General features: G+C 39.5%; 2 protein-coding genes across 4 annotated transcripts; one reads left to right on the top strand and one right to left on the bottom strand.

Annotated features, from left to right (window-relative positions):
- Positions 1-48: 48 nt before the first annotated feature.
- Positions 49-23590, bottom strand: ankrd10a (ankyrin repeat domain 10a). Of its 2 annotated transcripts, XM_088015166.1 has the most exons (6): positions 23260-23590; positions 2868-3020; positions 2707-2798; positions 2171-2382; positions 2015-2074; positions 49-1904 (listed from the first exon to the last, which is right to left on the bottom strand). In XM_088015166.1, the coding sequence occupies exons 1-6, from the start codon at positions 23455-23457 to the stop codon at positions 1621-1623; spliced, it is 999 nt and encodes a 332-aa protein (XP_087871292.1). In that variant the 5' UTR covers positions 23458-23590; the 3' UTR covers positions 49-1620. The 2 variants fall into 2 exon arrangements, with proteins under 2 accessions (XP_087871292.1, XP_087871295.1); XM_088015169.1 differs by lacking the exon at positions 2868-3020.
- Positions 23591-23805: 215 nt separating this feature from the next.
- On the top strand, positions 23806-27018 carry hsf2bp (heat shock transcription factor 2 binding protein). 2 transcript variants are annotated; one of them, XM_088015165.1, is made up of 10 exons: positions 23807-24036; positions 24305-24363; positions 24447-24582; positions 25078-25181; positions 25569-25718; positions 25891-26035; positions 26123-26240; positions 26327-26430; positions 26511-26708; positions 26793-27018. In XM_088015165.1, exons 2-10 carry the CDS (start codon positions 24313-24315, stop codon positions 26804-26806), a joined length of 1020 nt encoding a protein of 339 aa, XP_087871291.1. In that variant the 5' UTR covers positions 23807-24036; positions 24305-24312; the 3' UTR covers positions 26807-27018. The 2 variants fall into 2 exon arrangements, with proteins under 2 accessions (XP_014831853.2, XP_087871291.1); XM_014976367.2 differs by having other exon boundaries at positions 23806-24036; positions 26511-27018.
- The last annotated feature ends 340 nt before the right edge of the window (positions 27019-27358 follow it).

The following is a 27358-nucleotide window of genomic DNA, read 5'->3' as shown; positions in this document are numbered from 1 at the left end:
ACATCAAGGAAAGAGCAGATTTATTAATCACAACAAAAACTCAGAATGTTGCCAAGTGTAAAACTGGTTTTATTAGGAAAGATCAGGACAAAATAAAAAATTAGCTCTGAAGAGCAATGTTGCTGGTGTAAGGCAGTTGTGACAACACACCTGACATGGCTTGTCCTTTTAGCACAAGGTTCCCCTTCCGTAAAACATAAACAAGTTTGGATTAAGTCCTTGGAGACGGAATCACAACACGGTACAAAATGTTCCCTTTGGTACATTGAGGCCTTCAGTTTAGTTTCAGTGCAGCAGATCCTCATGGTGATGGACAGAGGGGGCTCATCTGGCCACCCCTCATAGTGCAAAGTAGCAACGGTGTAAACGTGAATACACCACGAGGTGGCAGGTAGGAACCGTCAGTTTTACAGGAGCTGCCGCAACCAACCTGGCAACTTGCAAGTTGCTCATGTCGACGTTCCATGCTTTCCAAGAGCTCCCAGCTCTTCAGATTATTTTCCAAGCACCTTAAATGTATATATAAAATAACTAAATACAGAACCAAAGAAAGGTGGAGACATAGCTCCAATAAAGGGACAAATCACAAAGGAAAGAAGGGTAGGAACAAAAAAAAGTAACGAGAGAAGATGTAAGGAAGTAAGGGCGAAAGAACTGAAGGACATCAGGAGGCAACTGAAGGAATGAAGGCACAAATTATGGACACAAGTACAGAGAAAAAATTAATGTAAAAAGTAAAGTAGGATACAGGGAAGAAAAGACAATGTTTACAGTATGATGGAGAATAATGTCTGGAAAAAGAAATATTTTTGCATGCTCATTTTCCTTCTCCATACTTGGAGATCTGAAAAATACTGAACTCCCAATTCCATAGTTTTCCAGGCCTAAGAAGAGCATCTACCTGAATGAAGTAGATGCTCTTCAAATCAAGCAAAATTGGCATCAAATCTTTGTGCTGCTTTTATTTTGAAGATATTGATGAAAGTTTAAATGGTCAAAAGTTCAACCGGCCCCACTCCACATTACCCAAATAAACATTTGTGGAGGAAAAGTTTAGCAGCACAAAATAGCACAGTTTGACTTCAAATTAGTTTGATATCATAGATATGGGAGGGACTGGTTGACCTTGTCTGACCTCTGGAAACGTAAAAATGATCGCAGCAAAATGAAAAATTTAGCTGCACAAATGTTTGACACCAATTTAGTTTGTTTTGAAGAAAGTTCAACTTGACTCAGAATGTCTCAGATCGTGTCTAGATCACGTTGTGTCCGTTCTGTACAGTGCAGTTAGCAAAGTGGCTTTAAACATGAAAATCAAGTTTGTTCTGGTACCATTCTCCTGACTGGACCATGTCCAGACTGACTAGTATGGGCCATTCTTTGGAGTGTTTCACATCTCTACACAGACTTATTTGTCAAATTGTCCGTTAAAATTGAATCTTAGGACCATTCTTAAGTCTGAAACACTGGGGAAAACAAACAAGAACAATTAAGATGTCAGGACAGTGAAGAAGTTTCATTTCCTGACTCATGAGTTTGACCTCCTGAACTTTACTCAGCACCAAAGTTCCTGAAGTCTTGCTGATGCGACTCTGAGCCTCTCTCTCTCAGCAGCTTCATTTATGAGCCGTGGTAGAGGTGGACGGCGCTGGTCAGAGGCTGCCTGCAGCCGCTGTCACTCAGGTCTTCGGCTGTGTCTCCAAAGCCGTGGTAGTGTCCGTAGAGCAGCGAGTCCCCACAATGTTCCGGCCGGTTGGAGCCAGAGCTGCCAGGACTGCCGGTCAGGTGCAGCGAGCCACACATTTCAGCTGGACTGGGCAGAGAGTGGCGGCGTTCGTCTAGTTGGGTGTTCTCAGAGGGAGGGGTGAGCTGATGTACGCCGAGAAATGCATTGGTGTTTGCATCTGTGTGTGGAGAAAATACAGCAAAAGCAAATCTGTAAGAGTTTAGGTGTAATGTTTGAAAAGAAATCTCCCATCTTTGGCTGCTGGATCTAAACTGGTTCTATTCTCACCTGAGCTCAGCTCCATGCTCATGGTCTCCACCTCATCACCAATGCTGCTCTGCACCAACACTGCAACAGTTCCAACACACACTTCTGTACTGCATGGTTCTTATATTCATGGTTGATTTTTTTCAATTAGCTCCAATAATTGGTCACATTTCTTACCCTCTGCTCTCCGGGCCTTCTTCATGTGATGGTTCTCCTTTTGAGTCAGCTGCCTCTTCCTGCAGTGCTGTCCCTGCCCACAGGGGGCGCAGTCTCGGAGCACACGAAGCTGGACCAGATGTGTCTGGGCATTGGAGATGATGCAGAAGCAGTCATGAAATCCGTGAGCTTGGGCAAGGTCAGCTGCCGTCTGTCCACTGGCATTCCTTAAGCTGAACAGGAAGAAAAACTCAGGAATTAACGGTAGAATTCCAACATTTTCCAGCCTCAGTTTCCAAGACTTCTTAGTCCTTTACCTTTCTTTTAAAATGAGAATCATCTCGAGTCTCCAGAGCATAAGCATTTCCATGAAACCCCTTCTGTTACTCCTACTGCACACCTCACCACTGTCTTCCTGCCCTTGTTGCTTACATATAAACATTTACAAATATGCCATGAGCCCTGGTCTTCAGTTTACATTATGTTGGTCTTCAGATCTGGAACCACCCCCCTGTTAACCCAATACCTTCCAGAAACTGTTGACCCTGATTACTCACTGTGGTTCTGCTCCGGCTATCAACAGGACCTGAATACACTCCAAGCTTCCGGAGCGAGCCGCCTTGTGAATGGGAGCCTCACCGACGCAGTCCTGAGAACAGAGGATGTGGATCAAACACCTCCTGGTGACAGGACAGCTGAACGGGTTCCACAGACGCACCTGTCTGTTAATGTCGGCGCCGGCCTGAATGAGCCACACTACACAGTGAGGGTGCCCTCCGAACGCGGCGGTGTGAGCCGGCGTCTGGTTGAAGCGGCTCGTCACCGTGTTCACCTCACACCCCATCTGCACCAGGTGCACCACGCACTCCAGCTGATCGAACACAACATCAGACAGTGACATGTAGGAATCCTAAAATGCTGCATTCTGGATTCTGGTCCCTCCTGGGACGCCTGGAAGTTCAGCTGTTGTGTTCAACCTCTTTATCTTGTCAAAGCAACATTTACACTGTAAATACTCAACAACCCAGAGGTTAGGGTTTAGGGTTTGACATTTCTCAGGTCAATATTCCAGACTTTTCCCAGACACCACCTTCCATGTAAAATAAACTAAAATACGAATGCTCACTAGCGATTTATGCGCTAATACAGTGGGAAGAGACCTGAAACAAGAAGGAAGGATGGTAGGTAAAACACTAGGATGTAAAGGAAGTTAGGAAGAAATAAAGGACACAAAGAAGGAAAAAAATAGGGAAGTTGGAGAGAAAAGGATACAAGGAGGTTTTATCCAGATGCACACACAGCGTTTACTCTGACAATGACTGCTGCAAAGACCTTCATCATTACATTGAGCTAAAATAAACTTTTATTCCAGAGTCCCCAAGAGGGTCACAACTATGAAGCTGTTATGAAACTTTAGGTAAAGCATTTCTCTTTATGGTGAACGGTTGTCCTAATGTTTAAACAAAGCATTAAAACCCAAGAACATTCTTGGCTCTGATCCTGCACAGGATAAATTCAGTTCAGTGTATCCTGTTTACAAAACATGCCTGTTTTGAAAATTTCTTTTCAACTTAAACTTCATGTTTTAGATTTGTTTCTTTACTTTATTAATCATTTAAAAATGTTAGTGTAAACAGGTTAGTTATGAATTCTATTGAATCACTACATCATATACTGTGTTATGAGTAAATATAGAATTGTACCTTAATAAATTGATTAGAAAATAATATACATTTTGTGTTTGCACTAATTTTGGTGCATATAATTAAGTAGGGAGAGAGGAAGGTCACAATAAAGGAAAGACAGAAAGAAGAATTGTACATTTAGAAAATTGAATAGAGCTTCGGAGCGTGACGTCACTGCTCTAGTCGGAGGGGTATCAGCGCCATCTTTGTTGCCACCGACAAAAACGACTGTCTCACAGATATTTTAGCTATGGCACAAACTTGCTGTGGGGCTGCACAGTGGTGCAGTTGGTAGAGCTGTTGCCTTGCAGCAAGAAGGTTCGATTCCCGGCCCTGGTCTTTCTGCATGGAGTTTGTATGTTCTCCCTGTGCATGCGTGCGTTTTCTCCGGGTACTCCGGTTTCCTCCCACAGTCCAAAAATATGACTGTCAGGTTAATTGGCCTCTCCAAATTGCCCCTAGATGCGAGTGTGTGTATGCATGGTTGTTTGTCTCTGTTGCCCTGCGACACAGAGACAAATTGTTCCAGCTATCGTTCCTCTCGCCCGGAACGGTAGCTGGAGATAGGCACCAGCAACCCTCCCGACCCCAATGAGGGACAAGGGTGTAAAGAAAATGGATGGATAGATGGACGAACTTGCTGCGTTATTGGGAGTATTGTCCGATCACACGACCAAAAAGGTAAAAAGATGTAAAACGGACTTTAGTTTCACTATTTTCCTACTTGGAAACAACGCGAGGAGGCTAAGCTATCGGAGCTAACGAAAAGAAGATGAATGTCCTGATGTCAGTGGTTGAGATGTCCTAATATTACCTTCTCCAACATCCCCAGATACCTACAAGTTTGCTCCAGACATTTCCATTCTGGTGAGTGTCTAAATTCGCTTTGTTAGTGTTGTGTCAATTTATTTTGCTATGATTTTGTCCGGGAGTACTCATGATCAGTTTCTGTTGAGTTCATTTAAGTGGGTCAACCTTGTTTAGGTCGGGCTTATATTGTTTAGACAGCATAGTCCGAGTTTTGTCAGTGGACATCGAGGTTATTACATTTTTGTGAAGTAAACTATTTTACTAGTGTTATCAAATTTACAGTATTCATACTGATGTGTGTTCTGATATGTTCTCTTGAAGGCAAACCGACGTATGAAATGGATTAGCTCAATCCTGATTGGGATCCAGCGCTGAATATGGGTTACTGCGAGGTAAACGCCACAACATCGGACCGACATGGGCGTCAATTAAAGATGCGAAACAGCAAGACCATCAACAAGTGGAGGAGCAAGTTACAGAGACTGTTTTTATTATTTACCCCAGAAGAGGTAAATAATGAAAACACAGTTCCAGAGGCTGTAGATGAGGAGCAAGTTGGAGAGGCTGACAAGGAAACGCCAGGAGAGGAGCTCAGTAAGGCTGCAGAAATATGTTTACAGTTGGAAGTGGCTGTTTTCTCTCATTCAATAATTTCATGTGGTAAATATTCATGAAACATTTGATTCAAGCACTTCAAGTTGCATGTAAACAGGTGAAGAAATTAATCACATTTAAAGTAAAAATGGTAACACTTTATTTGAAGGGGGTTGAATAAGACTGACATGACACTGTCATAAACATGACATAACACCTGTCATGAACATGAATAAACCTTCATGAATATTTATGACTGTTGTCCTAAAGTGTCATTCGGTAAATTATGACACTTTTAATACAAAGTTGACATTATTCAAAATATCTTTGTTATGACAACTTGACATTAACCAATAAATCATTACTGATATAAATTTGTTATAAAAGTTTCACTGATTGCACTTTAAAAATTAGGTAACTTTATGTTATTAAAGATAAAGTTTAAACAGTAATGATTTCCTGGTTAATGTCAAGTTGTCATAACAAAGATATTTTGAATAATGTCAACTTTGTATTAAAAGTGTCATAATTTACCGAATGACGCTTTATGACAACAGTCATAAATATTCATGAAGGTTTATTCATGTTCATGACAGGTGTTATGTCATGTTTATGACAGTGTCATGACAGTCTTATTCAACCCCCTTCAAATAAAGTGTTACCGTAAAAATTTGATATTATTAAAGGAAGATATATATCTTCTTTTAGTAATACTAGTTAGGTGTTTTTCTTTGTTTAGATCAGTGTTTCTCAACCCTGGTCTTCAGCCCCCCTGCTCTGCATGTTTTAGATGTGCCTCTATTCCAGAACAGCTGATTCAAATTATTGCATGACCAAATACTGCAGAAGGCTGTTAATCACCCAGAGATACAATTCAGGTCTGTGGCAGAAGGGAAGCATCTAAAACATGCAGGACAGGGGGGAGGTAAGGACCAGGATTGAGAAACACTGGTTTAGATCTTCATGTTACATTTGTTATCCCTCGTCTCCTGTTTCATTGTGTTTTGGATTTCCTTGTTTTCCCTGGATTTTGAATTTAGTTTGTTTAGTTCATTAAAAATAACATCCACATAAAGTGTGTCCACTGCCAGCTGCGTTTGTGTCCACCGCCACACCACATCATAACACAAACCAGATGAAAGAGCCCATCTTTAAACATTTAATATGTAATTAAACAATAAAGGTGACAAGTAAATTTTATGAAACAGATCACACTTTAATAAATATTTGTTGTATTTAACATATTTCAGGTAAGTAAACATGTAATGAAATAGATCCAGTCCTAGAATTTTATGTAATTGAACATTACAGGTTACAAATGTTCTTATGTTCACATAAGAACACATAAGAAAAGTTCATATTTTATGAACTTCTTAAAAAAATATTATTTAAATATAAATTTGGTTAAAAAATAAAAGGGGTCAAAATGGAATAAAAATATGCCTCATCTATGTAGTTTAGTAGAATAATTTCACAGATTTTGAGTTAATAGGTCACATGACCTAGAAGCTATTGAAGAAAAATACTAAACAAATAGCTAAAAAAATATATAAAAAAGTGTTCAAATGTAATAAAGATGAGTGTGCCTCATTTATACAGTCTACTAGAACGATTTCACACAGATTTTGAGTTAATGGGGCACACGATTTGGAAGCTATTGAAGAAAACATTTAATATTATTTAAAATATTGAATATGACAAACATTTTATACAGGACAGTGTGCCTCGTTTAATAGCATGAATTACCACTTTTTTGTATTAGTTGGTCACAAGACAAAGCATTTATTTACAGGACTGTTCGAAAATTGACGGTCCCTATGTGAATCTCCGAGCGCTTCAGGAGGCATCGGTAGAGAACAGCTGGCCGAAATTAGCGTTCATAAATCGGATCAACCTTGAGCTGAACGTCCCTTACTCCGCGGAGGGCGAATATCCAGTATCCAATTTGCAAAACAACTTCACTGCGGTCAGTAATACAATGAAAACACCGGTGTTCTGACTAGTTTGTTTTGGTCTGTGGGCTGCAAACATGGCGCTGAGCGACGTAAATGTCATACGCTGTGACGTCAGCTCCAAAGCTCTATAGCAGGGGTCCCCAAACTTTTTCCTGCGAGGGCCACATAACTGTTCCCTTTTCTGGTCGGGGGCCGGTCTTAGTTTTTCGAGAAAGAAACCTTAGAAAACTTTTGTTGCCGGGGGGTGAGGGGGGAGTGAAACTGTGGACGGGGGAGTGTGTGTGGGGGGGGCTGGATTACTGCCGACGTCATATTCGCGTTTGTAGATAGATTTTTACCCATAATGCAAATGGAAAAAACCGTGAGTGACTGGTACTAGGTACCGGCAACCAATTTTTTTTCTTTATATTTTTTGTACTCTGAATGCATTTTTCTATTAAGTGCATTATCAGAAAAGAGCAGAAAAAAATTCAGCCCATTATCTCTAACGGTTTCCGAGATTTTGGGGGGTAGGTGTACCTTGCCACAAACGCACATTTGAGTAGAAAAAGATGGGGTTTTTGAAAGCCAATTACTTAAAAAATAAATAAATTTGACACTTATTTGTAATGACATCCTTTAAATATAAATAAATCATATTGAAAAACATGAATATGTACAGTATAAATAGTTTACTTTTAAAATGAAGGTTCTTTAAAATATGTAATTTTTAAAAATAAAACAAATTTCAATATTTACACTGACAGCAGAGATGGCATGTTTGGGATACTATATTAAAAAATATATGTTGAAACCAAGCCCCAAAAACTATTTTGTCCGTCCTGCTATGTGGTCTTAACAGGCTCAATTTTTTGTAGGGGTCTGGGACTGTTCAATAAAGATTAGGCCGCAAAACTGCTTCCAAAGCTAATTTGACAGACGGAAAAAAAATTAAAAAATTAACAAAATTAAGTATTTTTTGACCACTCCCCAAACTTGTATTTTTCATCAGATTTCAATAAAACTTCTCTACTACAGATAAATTAGGCTGCTGAATAACATAAAGGCATCCATTTTGGGCCATCTTTAATAGTTTCCTTGATATTGCTGGTAGGAAATAGGGATTTTTTGTTTGTTTTTAAAAAAATCTAATTTTAGAGAATTTTTGACTTGCACCAAAATGTTTATTTTTTAATGCATTTCATTGAAACTTCCTTCCTAGATGTCAATTAGGCTGCAGCATCATATAAAAACATTTATTTATGGCTATCTTTAGTAGTTTTTTCTATATTGTTGGCAGAAAATAGAGATTTTTTTTTAGATTTCTTTCTTTATGGAAAATTCCCTACTATCGACCATCTGAAAAAGTGCCAAAGAAAGTACAGTTTATTATAAAAAATGTCTAAAATGTATCATTTTAGCATAGATACAGTCACTTCATCATGCCGCCACCCACATAATGATGCCCTGGGCGGTTGCCCATGCCTCCCATATCAGAAACCGCCACTGAGCACGTCTGTTAACGCGCTTCATGTCCTTGTTGCACAAATCGCACAAAATCAGCACAAACCTAAACCACACAAATGCAGATCATCATACATAATTCCCGTGGCCCATAAAAACAGCGGATCTAATCCGCTTTTTTATTATTATTATTAAATAATAAGGACAACGCATACCTGTGGAAGAGGGGGAGGGGAAGGAGGAGGAGGATGAATAACCCCACGTTCAGGTGAGGAGGGGAAGGGACCATGTTTGCTTAATTTCTCCTCTTTTGTAAAAGTTTCGACTAGATTTAACTTTAGATTTAACTCCTCCCGCAGGCTTTGTGCGGGGCTCCGGCAGGTCGCGTTAGAACGCTGTGGAGCTCGGCATAGCGCGGTAGATGTCATGATCAGCCAGCCGGGCGGTCCGTCCGCTTTTCAGTTTGCAAAATCACAAAAATAAAATTGTTAAAACAGGTCCCCGCTAGAACTGTGCACACGGTAAAAAGCTCAGGAGGGGTTCACTCGATCCGCTCTTAGAACTACCGGATGCTTAAAACTCCGGTTATTCGTTTTTAGCTAGCTTGACCACCACATTTAGCTTACAGAAAGAGCGAAAGCTGGAAGGGGCGTCTCGGGGGAGGTCCGTTCGTGTGTTGATATGCGTGGGGCGTCACGCACATTGATTCTGCAAGTGTGGTTCCAGTATTATATTAAAGCTAACAAATTGATCTTTATTTTTATACCCATTTTGTCGGGTTTATTTTTTATAATTCGTTCGCTATTTGACAAAGTTTTGATACTTTTATGATTTACAAAAAAACTAAAAAAATAACTCTTGACATACCGGGTATGTATAGAAAGCCTATAGTTTAAGGAATAATATGATATCACTGTTGGCTCATTTGGTCATGTGTTCGTGACGCCCGAACCGATTTTCTTGGACAATGTTTCAGCGCCTTTCAGGAGGGGCGTTCGAATTAGCATAAATAATGCGGCTTTTCAAAAAATTTATGAAAATTACTGGAACATTTAAAGTGTTTTATTTACTTAAACATACATAAAACTGGTATCGTTGGAAAGGAAAATCAATTAACTTTAACACAGCAGTGTTGCTTTTGGAAAAAAAATATTCTGAAAAGGACTTTTGATGGTGGGAAGTTAGGGCATTTTCTGTGATCAGCACGCGTTCTCTCCCATTCCTGAGTAGAAGGAGCATCGCTGCCGGTACCTACTGGTACTGACTAGTATATATTCCATTGAGGCTCAAGAGCCCCCCTGGTGGTTGAAGAAAAATCCACATATATATGAAAAAAAACACTGAATGCTCTCTGGTATTGTTCAGGGGGCCGGACCAAGTGAGGAGGCGGGCCGGATCCGGCCCGCGGGCCGTAGTATGGGGACCCCTGCTCTATAGGGAATAAGTCTGGAGATAGCGGAGAGGGCGCTAAGCCCTCGTTAAGCTCATTATCTCGTTAAGCTTATTAACGAGAGAGCCGATGGTCTGGAATTGAAGTTGGGGAACCGGATCGAGACATTGGAGAAAAAGATTGACACCAGCATGGCTGAAGTTAAAGAGTTGAAAGAAAATATCGATCTAATCAGAAAGAACGTCTCCAACTCTGACTCCCGCACCACTCATCTCATGAACCGAGTCGTTGAAATGGAAGCTCATTCCAGGCGCTGGAACCTGAAGCTTTGTGGACACAGCGAGAGGGATAATGAGGATGCTCGCCTGGCTGCTATTAAAATATGTCAGGCTACAATTCCCGAGGAAAAGAACACGCTGGTGTCCTTCATAGATGTCGCCCAGCGCCTGGGTCCCAAGACGAAGGAGCGCAACGCTCCTAGACCGATCATCATCAGGTTCCTGTCCCGCCGACTGCGTGATGCTTTCTGGAAAGCGGCAAAAACATCAAGATTTCTGCACAACAACAAGCTCCGCTTCACCGAAGATCTCTGCAAATCCGATCGTGAAAAAAGACAACTTCTGTGGCCTTTGGTAGCTGATGCTAGAAAGATTGGGGGAAAAAAGCCTACTTCGTGGGAGGCCGCGCGTTCATTGAGGGTAAATAAATCTCCCCTCCCCAAGCCTCCAATGTCGAGATATAAGGCTCATAACTAGAGGTGTGCCGATCGATCGGTCACCGATCATAATCGGGCCGATTTTCGTGAAAAAGAGCATGATCGGTGATTGGCGATCATTGGCTCTTGTTGCCGATACCGATCATCTCATTTCGAAGCCTGCCTGTGCAGCTGGTCTCCTCTTTCCTTCACTCTGCGCAAACGCGCAGCAACAAATCCTAAGCGATGTGGAACTATAACGCACTGAGTGAATGGGGAAGTTTGCGTGTTGTGGGGAAAATTGAAGCAGTCAAAATGCATCAACACAACGAAGCTAATACGACATAAAAACAATGCCATAGTTGACGGAGTTTGGCTACATCGAGGCTCACTGCAGTAAAAAAGACATACGGAGGATCAGACAGCAAATAAAGCAGCGCACAGCTACAAACACTCACCCGGATTAGCATGACGGTCAGAAAGCTAAACAAATAAACTGCAAAATTATTTAAGTCTTCGAGCTGCGATGTAAGATGCTGGTTCTGCTCTCGCTGTTGAACCGCCTCCGTCTGTGTAATATTTCACAGACGGAGCTTCGCTTCTGCTCCACCTGGTAGTGACTCTCACACCGAACCTGCTTAAAGCTGCAGCGTCTAACCTAAAAAAAATAAATTTTACAAACGTATTAAAACTTTCGCTGTCCTAACATGAGACAGATAATCTCTAAAAAAAAAAAAACGATCTCCTCCCTGATCTGCATAATTACTCCGCTGAGTCAGAAACAGCCAATCAGAGCTAGCAGTAATCAGCTAGCCGCCTTGCTATCAGGAAGTTTTCATTCAGTAACTCTGGATTGTTTATTATAATGGATCCTGTTTTCATACTTGAATTTTTTTGGCAATGTTGAGAGGTTTTATTTTGGCTCTTAGCATTATTTAGCCTCTTCAGAGCCTTCATATGTTATCAGTCTGTTAAAGATAGTATTATCAATAGCAGTACAATTTGCACAATGCCTGTTTTGTTTAGTTTTCTTCTTGAAAAAAGTTATTAAAAACAAGTTTTTGTCTAAATTAAGATGAATTCATGGTTCCTTTTTCCACATAATGTAACCGGTAGTGTTTATGATTAAAAAAAAATAAATAATAATAATAATTATGTGATCGGTATCGGTGATCGGTATCGGTGTATCGGCCCTCATGGGTGATCGGTATCGGTATCGGCAGGAAAAAACCTGATCGGCACATCCCTACTCATAACCCCTCTTTAAGTGAAATGGAAGCACACCTGTTCAAGCATGCAGGAGTTATGTGATTGAAAAGTAAATCTGCAGTAATAACACTTCGATTTGTTCAACAATATTCTTGCTATATACAAGATTTCCATCTATTCCTCTTCTAAGTTGCAGTATTTTCCAGGGCGCATGTTTTTTTTTTTTTTTACAGTTTTTCTGATGTTGAAGCACTTTGTGCCCTGATATTATGCTTAAAGTCATTTCTCCTTATATTGCTCTGACGGCACAACGTTTTGCTTAGTAAGTTAGGGCAGTGTTTTTCAACCACTGTTCCGCGGCACACTAGTGTGCCGTGAGTGATCGTCAGGTGTGCCGTGGAAATTATTCAATTTCACTAAGGTACCGTATTTTCCGGATAATAAGCTGCTACTTTTTTCCTAAACTTTGAACCATGCGGATTGTAGCCCGGTTTTGTGACGGCTTTTCTGTGTATTTTTCTTCAACCACCAGGGGGCTCTCTAGCAGGAAGTGAATCATTAGAAGTCAAAATTGTAAATCAAAGAAGAACGCGTTAATTTTCATTTAGAACACGTGTCAAACTCAAGGCCCGCGGGCCACATGTGGCCCGCCATGTCATTTTATGTGGCCCCCCCAGCGTTTTATAGGTCCATGATTGACTTAAAATAGGTTTTGAGCACGAATTGACGACAAACTACATCTCCCATAATGCATTCCGATTGTTACCAGCCAACATTACGGCTTCTCGCCACTAGAGAGCAGCAGAGTCACCTTAAGCTGCTTATTGATTTTACCAGCGAATAAAACTGAGACATCGACAAGCTAACATCAAAAAGTCCAAGAAAAGAAAAATCGATTTACAAGTAAGACTGTGAATGAAGATGTGTGTGAGTTGGTGTCAGGGCGGCAGGTCGCGCTAGACTTTTTTTGTTATCCGTTATCTTGACCGACAACATTAAAATAAAAAAAAAAATAAAATAAAATAAAAAAATTGGCCCTGTACTATTTTTATCCGTGAAATTATAATCATATTAACATCGACTATTTAGCCGCATTTTATGCGGTTTAGTGAATATTCACCGTGAATCCTGATCCCATCACAAATTAAGCAGATAAATGCATCTACATTTTTCTCCGTAGTGACAAAAAAACCACTGACTGAGGCCCCAATAACTTTTAATAAATTAAATTAAGCGACTTCACTTAAATTAGCATCACTTCACCCGCTGGGGTCTGAACGCACTTCCTCCTGGTTCCCATCTGCAGAAAAATCTGCGCTAATTCATCAGTCAGTTGGATCTGTCTGATCCAAACAGATCAACTGAACTCTGAGTGTTTTACCCTGCGGGGTCCGGTGTGCGCTTTAAGGATTTTTTTTTTTTTTTTTTCGCTTCTCCGAAACGGACAGATGTCACGTCTGCAGCTCCTCCAGAGAGCCGCTCTCCTGGGTAACGTGAATCCAGAAGGCTCCATTTGTTAAATCCGCTGGATGAGTTACTCCCAGCGGTTTTTAATTCTTCGCAGTGGCGTAACGTAACTGCCTCCGCAGTGGTTGAGCAGCGCACTGCGCATGTTACAATCTAATTAACTTTTGCATCGTCATTTATTTCCTCAAGATAAACTGCCGGCTCCTCAAATGGATTAACACAAAGTTGCATTCTCTTTAGTTTTCTCTGGTCTGTAATGGAGACTTGAATTTAACGCGCCATTTCAAACAAAGGTTTTGAATGTGCTTCCTAACCAGAACCTCCAAAGAGTTGTTTAACAATATGAGGTGTTGTTCAATTTATTTTTAACATTGTATTTTCATACATTTTATGCTAGGGGTGCCCAAGTCTAGTTTTCCAGAGCTACTATCTGCAACTTTAGATGCGTTCCTTCTCTAACACACCTGGATCATTTACTCATTATAAGGCTCTACAGAACTGAGTTGCTGCTAATGAGGGAAGTCAACCTTTTGCCTGGGGTGTGTTTTAGCAGGGATGCATCTAAAAGTTGCAGTCTGAAGGACTGCAGCTGGGCACTCCTGATTTGTACCGTCAATGTGGCCCTTTGAGGGTGGCCAATATGCTGAAGTGGCCCTCTGTGAAATTGAGTTTGACACCCCTGATTTAGAACAACCACATGCTAGCAGCAGGCACAACGGAGAAATGTGTTCAAACTCAAATGATGCAGCTTTTAAGTTGAGGTCTGTCGATCTACAGGATGGAAACAGAGCCGCTGCACTTAAGCTCAGTGTGAACGAAACCATGGTTAGTAGTGGCTAGCAGCGTAATCATGTAATTTTCTTACCATTAGATGGCAGTAGGTACAGACCATTTTACATTAAAACAAGAGAATTAGTGAGCCATGAATGTTACAGGTAGTGGTGAGAGCATAGACATAATATAAGCATAGACGCCTCATGGACCGCTCCGGCGCAGGAAATACGGCGGCCATCTTGGAGCGGTATACCCTCCTACTTTGCTCAATCAAAACAGCAGAAGATGCCTCAGCACTGAGGGATATTGATGTTCGGATCGATGGATTACTGATGCGAGGGCTCCACAGACAACATTTCACAAGTAAGATGGACATATTATTGTGTATATATTGTGATTAGAATATTACTTTACTGTATTTATGTCCACCGGCGAGTTACCAGCTAATATTAGCTACAGTGCTTGGTGTAATACGGGTTCAGCCCCGCTATGAAGGCTAACTGAGATTCCGTAAATCTAAAAAAAATAATTATTCTCTAACATTGACTTAGATTATCTGACACAAGGGCCTATATTAGAAATGAAACAATGTAACACATGTTATAAAACTTATATTATGTGTTATAACATTCACCGGCAAAGTTTGCACAGGTGGTAAAGACTATTATTTATATTCTTTCACTCTGTCAAAAGTAAGATACATCCTATTTTTGTTTTGAAAATTTCCTAAAGACACGATGTGAGGAAGAAGAGGGAGAAATCTATAAAGAGAGACGGATTCACTGCAGCACGGATGAATCTCACATCGGATTTTGGACTCCTCGGCTGAAAAACACACACACACACATATATATATATATATATATATATATATATATATATATATATATATATATATATATATATATATATATAATTCAGCCGCCCTAAATCTCGTCAGCGACAATAGGCGAGAGCGCTCCATGAGGCGTCTATCCTTATATTATGTCTATGGGTGAGAGCATCGTATCCATAGATATCAATACGTAGACGCCTCATGGAGCGCTGAGTCGTACGTAAAAGCGTCCGCCATCTTCTATGTGGCAGCAGAGCGATCGGAGCTCCTTAAGTCCTGTGCTGTGTGGACTTGTTTCAACCGTTTTACGAAACAAACTGGATTCATTAGGATTACCTTCCCCAGGTAAGGATGAAAGATCAGAATTACTTGACTTTGCAGCCAGAAATTCGCTTTTAAACAACCGAAAAATATTTCCTATGTAGTTTAATTGGCCCGAAATAACCGCTGATTGTTAGCTTAGCAGCTAACGTTTTCATACTGTTTTCTAATGAGAGAGCTGATGAAAAACCGCTGTTAAAGGAGAAGTTCATTAGAAACCAGAGGATTTAGTGAGGAAAGATCAGTCAGGATCAGAGCTGGAGCTGCTGTTCTTCAGTCTGTTTTCCAGCTCAGCTTCACCATGTCGGTATTTAGCTATAAAGATGCTACGAGTCAGAGCCCAACATGCTGAAAATGTATTTTTCTGAATGTGAAAGAAACATACGAAACATATCGTATGTATTTTCTATTACACTTTTGGATAATTTCTCTTTTATCCTTGGCTTTAGTCTGTGAACCAGGACGTCTCAGAAGTCATTGAGTTCTCCCAATGTGACCAGCAGACTGAAGCCTGTGACCAGTGTTCCCAGTATAATAAATAAATGTTTTATTCTTTCACTTTTTGTGTATTTTTAAATATCTCAATCTGAAGTATTAGTGTATTAATGTAGCTTATATAATGAAATAAAAAATAATTTACTCTGTTGGAATTATTTTCACTCTTTGCTGTCAATAGCAGAGTTGACATACTGTAAATTCTCTGGTAAAAAGTAAGAAAAATATGTAGTTTAATGTTTGACAATGACTGATTTATAAAACAAGTCATTTCTCAATAAGGTATAAAAAATAAATACAGGAAAATTATTTGTTTCTTGTCTTGAAATGTTAAATGTACATTAAACTATGGAATTATGTAAATATATTCTTCAATAAAACACTGTAAAAGTGTCTGTTCATCTGTCATAAAAATTTTCAGAATTGTTTCTATCAAATAAAACATTGTGGTCTTTAATTTAATTGTGCTCTTTAAAGTTAGAAACGATCTCTTTAGTCATTTCTTTGATTGCCAAATATATTAATGTGTGTGAGAAAATGTGTCAATGGCAGGTATTAACTTAAAATACATTGTTGAACGGCACTTTATAAAGTTCAGTCCATTCACTTGTATTACCTTACTGGCACATATTCCACATTCAGTAAATATGCACACACACATTTTATATATATATATATATATATATATATATATATATATATTATTTAATATATTGACGTCTGTGTGTGTACATATGTTCATAAATGTTGATTACTGTATATATAAAATATTTGTCAAAATCAATTGTATTATAGGTTCACATTTATTTTCTTTATTCAGAAATTACAATTAAGATATAATGAAAAGTCATAAATGTTGTCTTTGGTGATTGTTTAATTCACAAATATAGTCACGTTTATATGTGAGTGGGTCGATGAAGAGCATTAGCTAAAAATACTTTGTGGAATGGCATTTTCTGAAGTTCAGTCCATTCATTTGTATTAGCTTACTGGCAGAGATGCCACATTCAGTATGGCGGACGCGATTACGTATCGCTGCAACGGGCCGACCCGCTCCATGAGGCGTCTACTTATTGATGTCTATGATCGTATCTAGCAAGACTGTGACGACAGTGATGGAAAAGACAGTGAAGCTCAGCAGTAGTTGGAAAGAACATGGGTCCATTTCCCACAACATGTCTGTGTGAAGTGAGCTTCTCAAGCCTGGTTACTATAAAAACTAAAACCAGAGAGAGACTGAGAGCTGTTGAGGAAGAGCTTTGTCTTTCTTCAATTTCTGCCAGGAAATCGGCTGTTTTCATCCAAACATGCACAGGTTTCACACTAGATGGGTAAAATATACAGATATTGACATTCTGTACATGCAAATCTTCATATTGTAACAGTGAAATCTTTCCCAAATATTATTGCTTCTTTCAGAATAAGAATTATTTTCTGTATTCTGGCTAAAAGAATGCTTGTGGATTAGTTTGTAAAACACTTTGAAGTTTTCTTTAATTTTAAGACCACAGTGTTATGACCCTATTCAGGTGTATTTTTGAAGTGGACATGTTACGTGCAATTTGAAATAAGAAATGTAAAATGTGATAAAAAAAAACCATTTTTGTGTTTATTTGATTCCTATTCAAGACACTTTGATAAGAATGACTATATATGTAATATAGGCGACTACAGAGTATCTTTGTTTACATTTTTGGTTGGTGGTGTGCCTCAAGATTTTTTCCATTAAAACAGTGTACCTTGGCTCAAAAAAGGTTGAAAAACACCAAGTTAGGGAACACTTTTTTGTTTGTTTGTTCAGTTCTATTTCTTCCACTTTGCACTCATGTCTTTATCTTTTGTTTCCCTTAATGCCAGGGGGTTACGTGATAATGTCAAACGCAAAGCCTTATTTTTGTTTGCTAAAAAGATGAAAACTGACTGTTTTTTTCCAAGAAAGTCACTCTACTTCTAATGACTTGAATTTATGGAAGTCTCAGTGGGGTAATAATGTGTGGATGTCTCATGGTTCAGAACGTACAGGAGGTGTTTGTATTCTTCAAAATAATTCGAACTCCAACTTTTCAATATTAAAAACCGAATCTTAATTATTATTATTGATTGCACTTTTTCCTCTTCAAAATGTATCATCCTTAACATTTATGGATATAATGAAAAAAATAACAATATTAGGTTTCTCTCCCATATTGAGAATCGGTTAATTCACTGGTTAAATGTATATCCTGGTGCTAACATATTAATAGGCGGGGACTTCAATGTTACTCCTGATAACGCACTTGATAGATGGCCACCACACTGCTCTAATAATGCCAATGGCTATTTAAATGCTTTTATAGAACGGCTTTGTCGGGTGGATATATGGAGAAAGAACTTCCCCTCTCAAAGAATGTATACATGGCATAATAAACAACGATCATCCCAATCCCGCATCAATTTATGGCTAGTGCCTGACCATTTATCAGAAATGTGTAATAGTAGTATTTTGCCTACTCCCCTTACAGATCACTGTGCCATACACATAAAGCTAAATTTTCAGTCAGACAGTGCAAAGAGATTCACATTTTGGAAACTGAATAACTCGCTTTTAAAGCATGATTATATCATCCGCAGCTTTATTTCTCTGATAGATAGATACTGGTCCAAAGCAAATACAGAAAATGCTTTTGGGTTAAACTGGGAACTAATGAAATTTGAAATGGGGAAATATCTAAGAAAATGTGGTAAGGAAATATCTAGGAAAAAGAAAAACTGAAGATTTTATTATTTCAAATGTAATGACGCTTTCCCTGAGATCAGTGGATCAAATGTCAGATCAGGAGAGAAATTATTTTTCACAATTACAGAACAGCTTAGATGAAATGTATCAAATGAGAGCAAAAGGGGCCTTCATTAGATCCAGACAAAGATGGTTGGAAGAAGGTGAGCAGAACTCTGCATACTTCTTCAATTTAGAAGAGCCGCTATAACTCTAATACCATACACAAACTCAAAATTAATGAAAACGTCTGCAATGATCCCAGCGAAATTGCCTTCTTCTGTGCAGATTTTTATAGATTATTATACAGCTCCACATATAATAGTGAATATGCTGCACAGTTCTTGATGCTCTTCCAAATCTTAAAAAAAATTGATGAAAGTAATAAACTTTCATCAGGTAGAGAGAAACATTCTCTCTACCTGATATTTTAGATGCTATTAAACACTTCAAGATGAACAAATCTCCAGGAGTAGATGGCTTGAGTTCAGAATTTTATAAATTATTTTCCAAACAGCTGGCCCCCTTTCTTCTACAGGTATATTTGGAAAGCTTTGTGAGGGGATCCCTCCCTGCTACTCTCACTCAAGGCCTTACCACCCTAATTCCTAAGCCAAAAAAAGACATTCTTCTTTTAGATAACTGGCGCCCTATCTGTCTGTGAAATAACGATTATAAAATACTTGCTTTAGTGTTGGCCAAACGTCTTAAGAATTTTCTACATGATATCATTGATGAGAGTCAGTCAGGATTTATGAAAGGACGTCACATATCCAACAATATAAGGTTGATCCTTGATATAATAGATTATTCAGATTTAATTGGAGATAATAGTTTTATTTTATTTCTTGACTTCAAAAAAGCTTTTGATTCTGTGGAACACGACTTCTTATTCTTAGCTCTTGAAAATTTTGGATTTGGTCCCGTCTTCATTAAAGCTATTCAAACTCTTTATGCTAATGGCAACAGTGCGATAAAGTTAAAATCTGGAACTTCCCCCAGATTTCAATTACATCGAGGCATCAGGCAGGGCTGTCCTGTTTCCCCATATCTCTTCCTCCTAGCTGGCCATCTCCTTTCAACCCATCTTAGAGCGAGTCCTATACAAGGTATCAACATAGCAAACAGGAGTTTGCAACTAGCAGACGATACTACTCTTTTTTTTGCGTGACTCTGAACAAGTTCCCCTTGCCCTTGATAGTATTCAAATCTTTTCTAGAGCCTCTGGTCTATATCTAAATATCAATAAATGTGAACTCTTTGCCATTAAGGATTGCACTCTATCCAGTATAAGCAACATACCAATTAAACAGAATGTAGTCTATTTAGGAATTACCATTACTAAGAATGACAAAAATAGATGTGTTGAAAACCTTTCTCCAGCTATTACCAGAACCAGAACAAAGCTGAACCTCTGGCTGCATCGAGATCTAACTCTAAGGGGAAGGACTCTGCTATCTAAGGCTGAAGGCGGGGGGGGGGGTGCGCTGTTCTGTCTTTAAAACTGTCGAGGGGGGGGGGGGGTTGAATGGGGGGTGCGACGACACATTCGCGCTTTTAGATAGATTTTTACCCAGAATGCAAATGGAAAAAAACCGTGAGTGAAACGGTGACTGGGACTGACTAGTATATGTTCCATTGAGGGAAAGTTAGTTTCACATCTACTCAAGAGCCCCCCTGGTGGTTGAAGAAAAATCCACATATAAACCAGAAAATACAATATATGAAAAAAAAAAAAACACTGAATGCTCTCTGGTATGAGGAGGCGGGCCGGATCCGGCATTGTTCAGGGGGCCGGACCAAACGACGTGGCGGGCCGGATCCGGCCCGCGGGCCGTAGTTTGGGGACCCCTGGTCTAGATTTTCTGACCTTTTCTACTTTAAATAGTACACTCAAAGTCAAATGGATCAAACAATACCTGTCATGTCCCTCCTCATGTTGGAATTTCATTCCCAATTAATTATTCTCTCAGTTAGGTGGTCTTGATTTTCTTCTGCTCTGTAATTTTAATCCTGATCTACAAGCACAACTATTCTCCTCACAAATGTATAATCTGGCACAATAAGGATTTTTTATACAAGAATGAATCTCTGTACTTTGACCACTGGAAAAAAAATAATATATTGTATGTGGGGCAGCTATTTAATAATCAAGGGTCGTTGTTCAGCTACAGTGAATTTCTGTCTCACTTTAAGTTTCCTGTAACTGCTAAGGAATTTGCTGTTGTCTTTGATGCCATTCCCTCTGGCCTTGTTATGATCATGAAAGGCATCTTCAGTCAAAAACCAATCTCCACCTCATGCAATTTAATGGACACTTCTGTTGCTAAAATTTGTTTGGCATCTAATTCCAAAAACAAAGAAATTCGTGCCCTTTTCCAACAGTTGATCATCTCTCAACCTGATACTGCTGTTTTTTGGAACAGGCACACTCGTGATCTTATTTGGAAGAAGGTTTGGTCTCTACCTCATAAATTCTTTGCTACTAACAAGGTTAAAGAAGTATCTTATAAACTTGTCCAGAGATGTTACCCAACTAAACAATATATGTGTAAATTCAAGAAAAATATTGACACATTGTGCTCTTTTTGTACCACTCAAACTGAAGACATGAATCATTTGTTTTGGAGCTGTAACTACACCAAAAAACTTTGGGACGATATTATGATCCTTATTGTTTCTATTTCCCCACAAACTCTTCTCAGTTTTGAAACTGTTATCCTTGGATTTACTGCTTTTGACAAGAAGAACTGGGTCTCCTTTTTGTTATCAACCTTATTATACTTCTTGCTAATTTTTTTATACATAAATGCAAGTTTAGCAATAGCAAACCTTTATTCTCTATCTTTATGAAAGAATTGAATATGTACATTTATCTCATTTAGTCTTCTGATAACCTAAAAGCCATAAAAACGGTACATCTGTTACGCAAATTTAATATTCTTTAACTCTCCCCAAATGACTTTCTTGACACTTTCTCTTTTTTTTTTATTTAAATCCCCCCTGGCATGTATATATATCCTTGTCCTTATATATATATATATATATATATATATATATATTTTTTTTTTTTTTTTTTTTGCTCTTATGTTGTTTTTTGTTTGTTTGTTTTTTCTTTAATTTTTTGCCTTTCACCATGCTATTTTATCAAGGGCGTAGGTTCGGTCTAAGTTTTGGTGGGGACCTTGACACCCCCCCCTGGCAGCACAGTGAAATGCCCAAGAGCACCGAACATTTTTGAGAAAGGGGGGGGAAACCACATTGGCTTAATAACCCCCTCCCCCCAACCATATCATACATCTTGTGTATACAACCAGATACAGTCATACTCAGCAGATCAGTTCAAGAACACTTTACTTTTTCCTTTACAAAATTCAGCAAACGTTACAAGTAAGATCAAAAGAAATATCCTCTGGATACAGCAAACACAATTGCAGATAAGAAGAAATCAATAATAAAAGAAAAAAGAAAAAATATTACATAATTAACAGACCTATTCTACCTCACATTCAGTGCTGACCTTACTAAACACCGGACTTTACAACAAATGCGTTGCGTGATAGATATCTAACTTATGGGTCCACTCACTGTACTTACAGCCGACGTAGCGAAATAACTTCTAATGTCTGTCCTTTTCTTTTTTTGGTGGCGACATGGTCTCGGAGACTCAGAAGGAGACGCGTGTGCCCAGCTAGCCGCCGCCTTTTGCAGCTAATCAAAGAACGTCCGACGATTCAACTGACTCCCCCTCCCCCCATCCCCCCGACAGCACCGTTCCGACACGGTCTCGGAGGCTCATAATAAATGTCAAACTAAGAAGCTTCCGTTCCGCGCACCGCCTGTTGCTGCTAATCAAAGATCGTAGATCCACGTTCTTTGAGCCAATATGGCAAAATTGGTCGGGACTTTTTCATATCCCGTGAATATTGGTCGGGACATGTCCCTACCGTCCCTACCCAAACCTACGCCCATGTATTTTATTGTATATATTTTTGCTGTTATCTGTTCTATTCTTTCGTTGATGTACAATGCTATTGTTTTAAAGATTATTAATAAAGACTTTTTTTTTTTTAAAGTCGAGATAGTTAAAATTGAGAAAGCATTAAAACAAGTTTTTATTATGTTGTAAAAATAAAATTAAAATCCTTGTCACTTAGGGAATTTTTTACAAACCCCAGTTTTTCCGAGTCTTTTTTTTTTTTACTTTAAATCCTTGCATTTCACTGTTTTTGTATTATTGCTTGTTTTCGACCATGTTCATAGCTTTATACATTCTGTTGTTAAAAGCAGGTATGGCAATTTCTTAAAACAAAAGTGCTTTTTGATCAGATTCTTATTTATCCAGATGTATTTGTAAATAAAACAACAAAATTCACATTTCCGGCTTTCGGCTTCGCGCCAAAGCAGTGATTGGCTCAGCGGGAACCAATGAGAGCGCAGCACCGGTTAGGCTTTTTTTCCTCTCTCTTTCACATAACACAACTTTATTGAGAAGCAACCAACAGAGCAGACGCTCAACAAAACAAACACGTCTAAGTCTACGGCTTTTGTTGCTGTTCCCGCCAAGATTAAACTCACAGTTATTGACGCTGTGGCTGAATTTAAACTGAATATTTATAATAAAATATTTTTATTTTCTCTAATGTAGAAAAAATGCTTTGAGTCGGCAAATCAAAACGATACCTGGCCATAGTGAGCAGCCCAGTGAATGGGAGTCCATCCATAGCAGGAGTCCTCAGCGGTCAGATGAGCCTGGTTTGACAGCTGCCCCAACAATGACATCAAAGCTATAAGATCTCCATCCCGGCACGCGCGGTGGATGGGAAACTGCTTAAAAAAGCCCTCATCACGAGACAACTCTGCTCCCACTCCAACCGACATAAGATAATTGTTCACGCCGCGTGGATTACAACGTTTCTCTAGGTCACTTCTGGTCTCAGCGGAGAGTTTGAAACACAAAAGAAAAAGGGGATAATGCTGCGTTCAATTGGAGCCGGAAACTCGGTATTTCCAACACCTGAAGTAAAATCAAAAGAAACGTTATTAAAATAGGAGGATGCCTAATTTATGAATTTGAACAGTTTCCTAGCCACCAGTTTAAAATTTTTAAAGAAAAAGTCTTGCATATTTAACAAAGTTTTTTTAATTTGCAATATTTTAAGAAATAATATAATTTTGAGCATTGCTGCAACTTACGTTGAGCAACCTACACAACTGTCGAAGGCATATTTGTAATGAACAGAAAATAAACACTACAACTTAAATCTACTTCGTACGTCGAAGACGAAAAGGTCGGAAATGATTTCAAATTCAAAAAGCTTCCATATCTGAGACACACTGAATGCAGCATAAGCCTCTGTGAACGTGCGGAGAATCCAAAGAACCGGACTGGAGTTTTCTGGCGGTATTTCGTCTGGCTCGGACAACTCTGGTAAATAATCGATTAGGAACGTCACTGAGGTATCAATCGCACTTTCTTTCACATGAAGGCAAATATTATTATTATTGTTATTCTATGATTATCTTTTAAATAATGAGTGATGTCGGGCTTATTAACTCAAGTACTTTCTCTGTCTTCTCACTTCAATATTTTTTTACTATCTAGTTAACAGAACTGTTAGCTAGCTAACCTGAATGTTACTGTTACATCGCTTCAGACTGATTTTGTTATTGTATTGGAAAAAATTTATTAACGGTATAGGAGAACTCTGTCTTCTGTAATCATCAGAGCTGAAGATGTCGTCTTTATATGGCGGGAAATCCGTGGATCACAATCACAAGGCTAAGGTAAACTATTAAAACTAGATTTAGTTGTATTTTTTCTGCTTTAGTGTTGCCTTTACTGAAAATTTATTTATTTTCTTCTACAGGATGCGTTTGTGAGAGTGCGGAAGAGGGATTTAGAGAAATTAACGACAGAAGTCATGCAGCTGAGAGAGTTCCTGCCCCGAGTTCTGAATGGTGATCTGACTGAAATGCTTCACAAAGCCCGGAGAGCAGAGACAAGTATGATACTATAACCAAAGTTCCAACACACTTTATGAAGCCTCAAGAAAAACTAGCAAAAAAGAGAGATTAAGGGAAAGCTCGGGTGGTGTTACCCTACCTTGTTATTTTACAACATTGGAGTTAATTTATGGCAACACCTTAAGACCAAAACCAATCAGGCCTTCTGTTCATATCTGGTTCCCTTCCTATATATGAATGGGTTTTGGTGAGAAGTGTGTGATAAATCAGTATTTATATTCAAACTCATCTCATTTCCTGGACCAACATGAGCTGAAATGCCACTGAGAGAGGAAGAGGCCATCGCTCCAGAAGTAGCATAAATCAGGAGAAAAGACTGTTGTTATTTTTGGAGAGATGATGTGTGGTTTGATGCTGCTTATCCATATTAGCATAAGCTTGTCACATCAGTGCACTGCATATGGAAAGAAAGAGCTTGTTTTCTTAGGACTGCGTCACATTAGAGGAAGTCAGTAAATGTGGCTTTGTGTTTAGAGAAGGAACACCTGGAGCAGGAACAGATTCATCTGAGACAGGACTGCTCACATCTTCAGTCTCGGCTGGAGGCAGCGCACTCTGAATGTCAGAAAGAAAGAGAGGTGAGAGCAGAGTGCCAGGCCAGGGGCGGCGGAGGGTTTGGGAAGAATTCATGTGAAGGAATGTCAGAGAGAAGGAAAATAATCAAATGTATGTCATGTAGGATTGTCCTGGATTTAGCTCCATTCATCTTCACATCAACTTTATTGCTAAATAAAACCTCCTTCACCTCCTTCCACATGGCTCCTGCGCCCCTAACTGGACTGGTGGCAAATTGCATTTGGCTTTATTAGAAACACCTTTGTTTTGCTCTGTCACATAACAACGTAAAAAAAAAGTAAAGCAAAATCAAAATGTGGAAAATTTTAAAGACAAGACAGTAGCATCCATGATTTTAGTTCCTGTGTGTATTTGTGTGTGTGTGTGTGCGTGTGTGTATGTGTGTGTAGGAGAAGTTGCTGTTGCGTGAGCAGCTGTGGCAGAGCGGAGCAGAGCTGCAGCAGCAGGCCGACTTCTGCTCCACCCTGGGATCTGCAGCCTGCAGCCTCCTGTGGAGTGGCTCGTCCAGGGAGGAGACGGTGACTACCTGGCTGGCTGATGTGAGTCCGTCCCTGTTCTGTCATCCCCAGGACAACCACCGCTGATTTATGTCTTCATCTCATAACACACTGCACATTCAGTTTCAGCTAAAATATAATACTTTTCTTCAGATGTCAGATTTTGCCGTCTAATATTTCCGTTTCTACATTTTCTACATTTCCATGTTTTAAGGGAAAGCTCACCTCCTTCCTGACTGTTGCTGCTCAGACTCTGGAGAGTTTCGTCAAGTCCATGGATGACGAGATAAAAACTCAACCCGGTGACCACAACTCTCAAGAGCACCAGTTTGTGTTGGCTCTGGTTGGGACAATCACAAGTGAGTCCAATATGTTGGAATATACTGTATATACTGTATGTTTAGTTTGACTGAATGTTAAACAACTACTGCTTTTCCTCCTGTTAGATATAGCAGCAGTAACATGTGGGCGGGACTTCCTGTCCAGCTCAGGACACGTCCTGCTGGACACGCTAATGAAGCTGCTGCAGCTGATGAGGCCTGCCATCTTCCCCAAACTGAAAGTGTAGGTAACCCAACTTTAGCTGTTGTCAGAACCATTTTAACTAAGACACTCCTGGACTCGGGCCGTGTGCTGGTGTTCTGCTGCAGGTTGATGCTGATGGCTTTGTATAATGTGAGCATTAGCATTAAAGGACTGAAGTTCATCATTGAGAATAAAGATCTCATTCCACTCATCTGGACGCTGTTGGATGGTAGGGTTGATAATTCTGACATTCTGTAGTAATGGACTGCTGTAGTTTAGACTCCTGTCCTCTGATTGGCCCCTTGCCAGATGAGCATTGGGAGGTGTGTCTCCACTGCCTGCGCCTACTCCAGTCCGTGCTGCTGGAAGAGGATGTTGTGCTGCTTCTCGGCTCCTCATTGCTGGATCCGGAGCTCCAGGCTCGGGTTGGCCGGCTCACCTCCAGCCTTCAGCCCAGCCTGAAGGCCACAGCTCAGCAAACCCTGGAGGACCTACAGGCCCTCCGAAGTACACAACCCTGCCGTAAAGATGGAAACCTATAAAACATTTGGCTCTTCTCCGTGTGTTTACAAAGCTGTGTGTGTTTTCCAGGTCCGGTTAGATAAATCCAGAAGTGTGAACTCTGGATTCTGCATCTTCAGTTTGCTTGTCGTCACCCATTGCTGTCTTTCAGTTAGATTTGAGCTGACCTGAAGGGGTCTGAATTGATTGATTTTATACTTCTATTTCTACACTGTTAAACTGTTTTTCATTAATATTCATGGTATGTTTAATTGACTTATTAACCATAAAAATGATAGTTACTCTCCTCAGAGAATTGTGTTTCTGTTGGTGTTCTGCTGTTCAACCACCTGCAAGGAGGTACACATCCCAGTACTCATCCATCCATTGTACACCTACTTATCCTTGCACCCAGCATGTACAACCATAATACAACATAGAAAAATGTAGGTTATAATATTAATTTTAACTGGTGTTTAGGCATCAGAAATGATGAGAACATTTTTTTTATTCTGAATTTACTTCAAACAGTTCTTTGGATTTTTGAATATTTAAGATGTTCAAACTGGCCACCGATGATATTAACAACAGGGAACTGTACACAGATGTTTAAAAATACTTCTTCCATGCAGAGTGAGTTTTAAATTTGTCAGTCT

This window comes from Poecilia mexicana, unplaced genomic scaffold (genome assembly GCF_051168715.1).
Source record: "Poecilia mexicana isolate PSO_F unplaced genomic scaffold, ASM5116871v1 scaffold_2, whole genome shotgun sequence".
Taxonomy (NCBI): domain Eukaryota; kingdom Metazoa; phylum Chordata; class Actinopteri; order Cyprinodontiformes; family Poeciliidae; genus Poecilia; species Poecilia mexicana.
The sequence above is the reverse complement of the archived record's forward strand: the minus strand, read 5'-3'. Positions and strand labels throughout refer to the sequence as shown.

What these genes read in the sequence shown, in the direction of transcription:
- ankrd10a (XM_088015166.1), bottom strand. Translation starts at nt 23,457, where the DNA reads ATGTCGGTTGGAGTGGGAGCAGAGTTGTCTCGTGATGAGGGCTTTTTT. An exon ending in GGGCTGCTCACTATGGCCAG is followed by an intron (nt 3,021 to 23,259) that starts GTATCGTTTTGA and finishes GTGTTCGATCAG; the next exon opens with CTGGAGTGCGTGGTGCACCT. An exon ending in GCGCCGACATTAACAGACAG is followed by an intron (nt 2,799 to 2,867) that starts GTGCGTCTGTGG and finishes CTCTGTTCTCAG; the next exon opens with GACTGCGTCGGTGAGGCTCC.
- hsf2bp (XM_014976367.2), top strand. Translation starts at nt 24,313, where the DNA reads ATGTCGTCTTTATATGGCGGGAAATCCGTGGATCACAATCACAAGGCT. An exon ending in ATCACAATCACAAGGCTAAG is followed by an intron (nt 24,364 to 24,446) that starts GTAAACTATTAA and finishes TTTCTTCTACAG; the next exon opens with GATGCGTTTGTGAGAGTGCG. An exon ending in TGACTACCTGGCTGGCTGAT is followed by an intron (nt 25,719 to 25,890) that starts GTGAGTCCGTCC and finishes CCATGTTTTAAG; the next exon opens with GGAAAGCTCACCTCCTTCCT.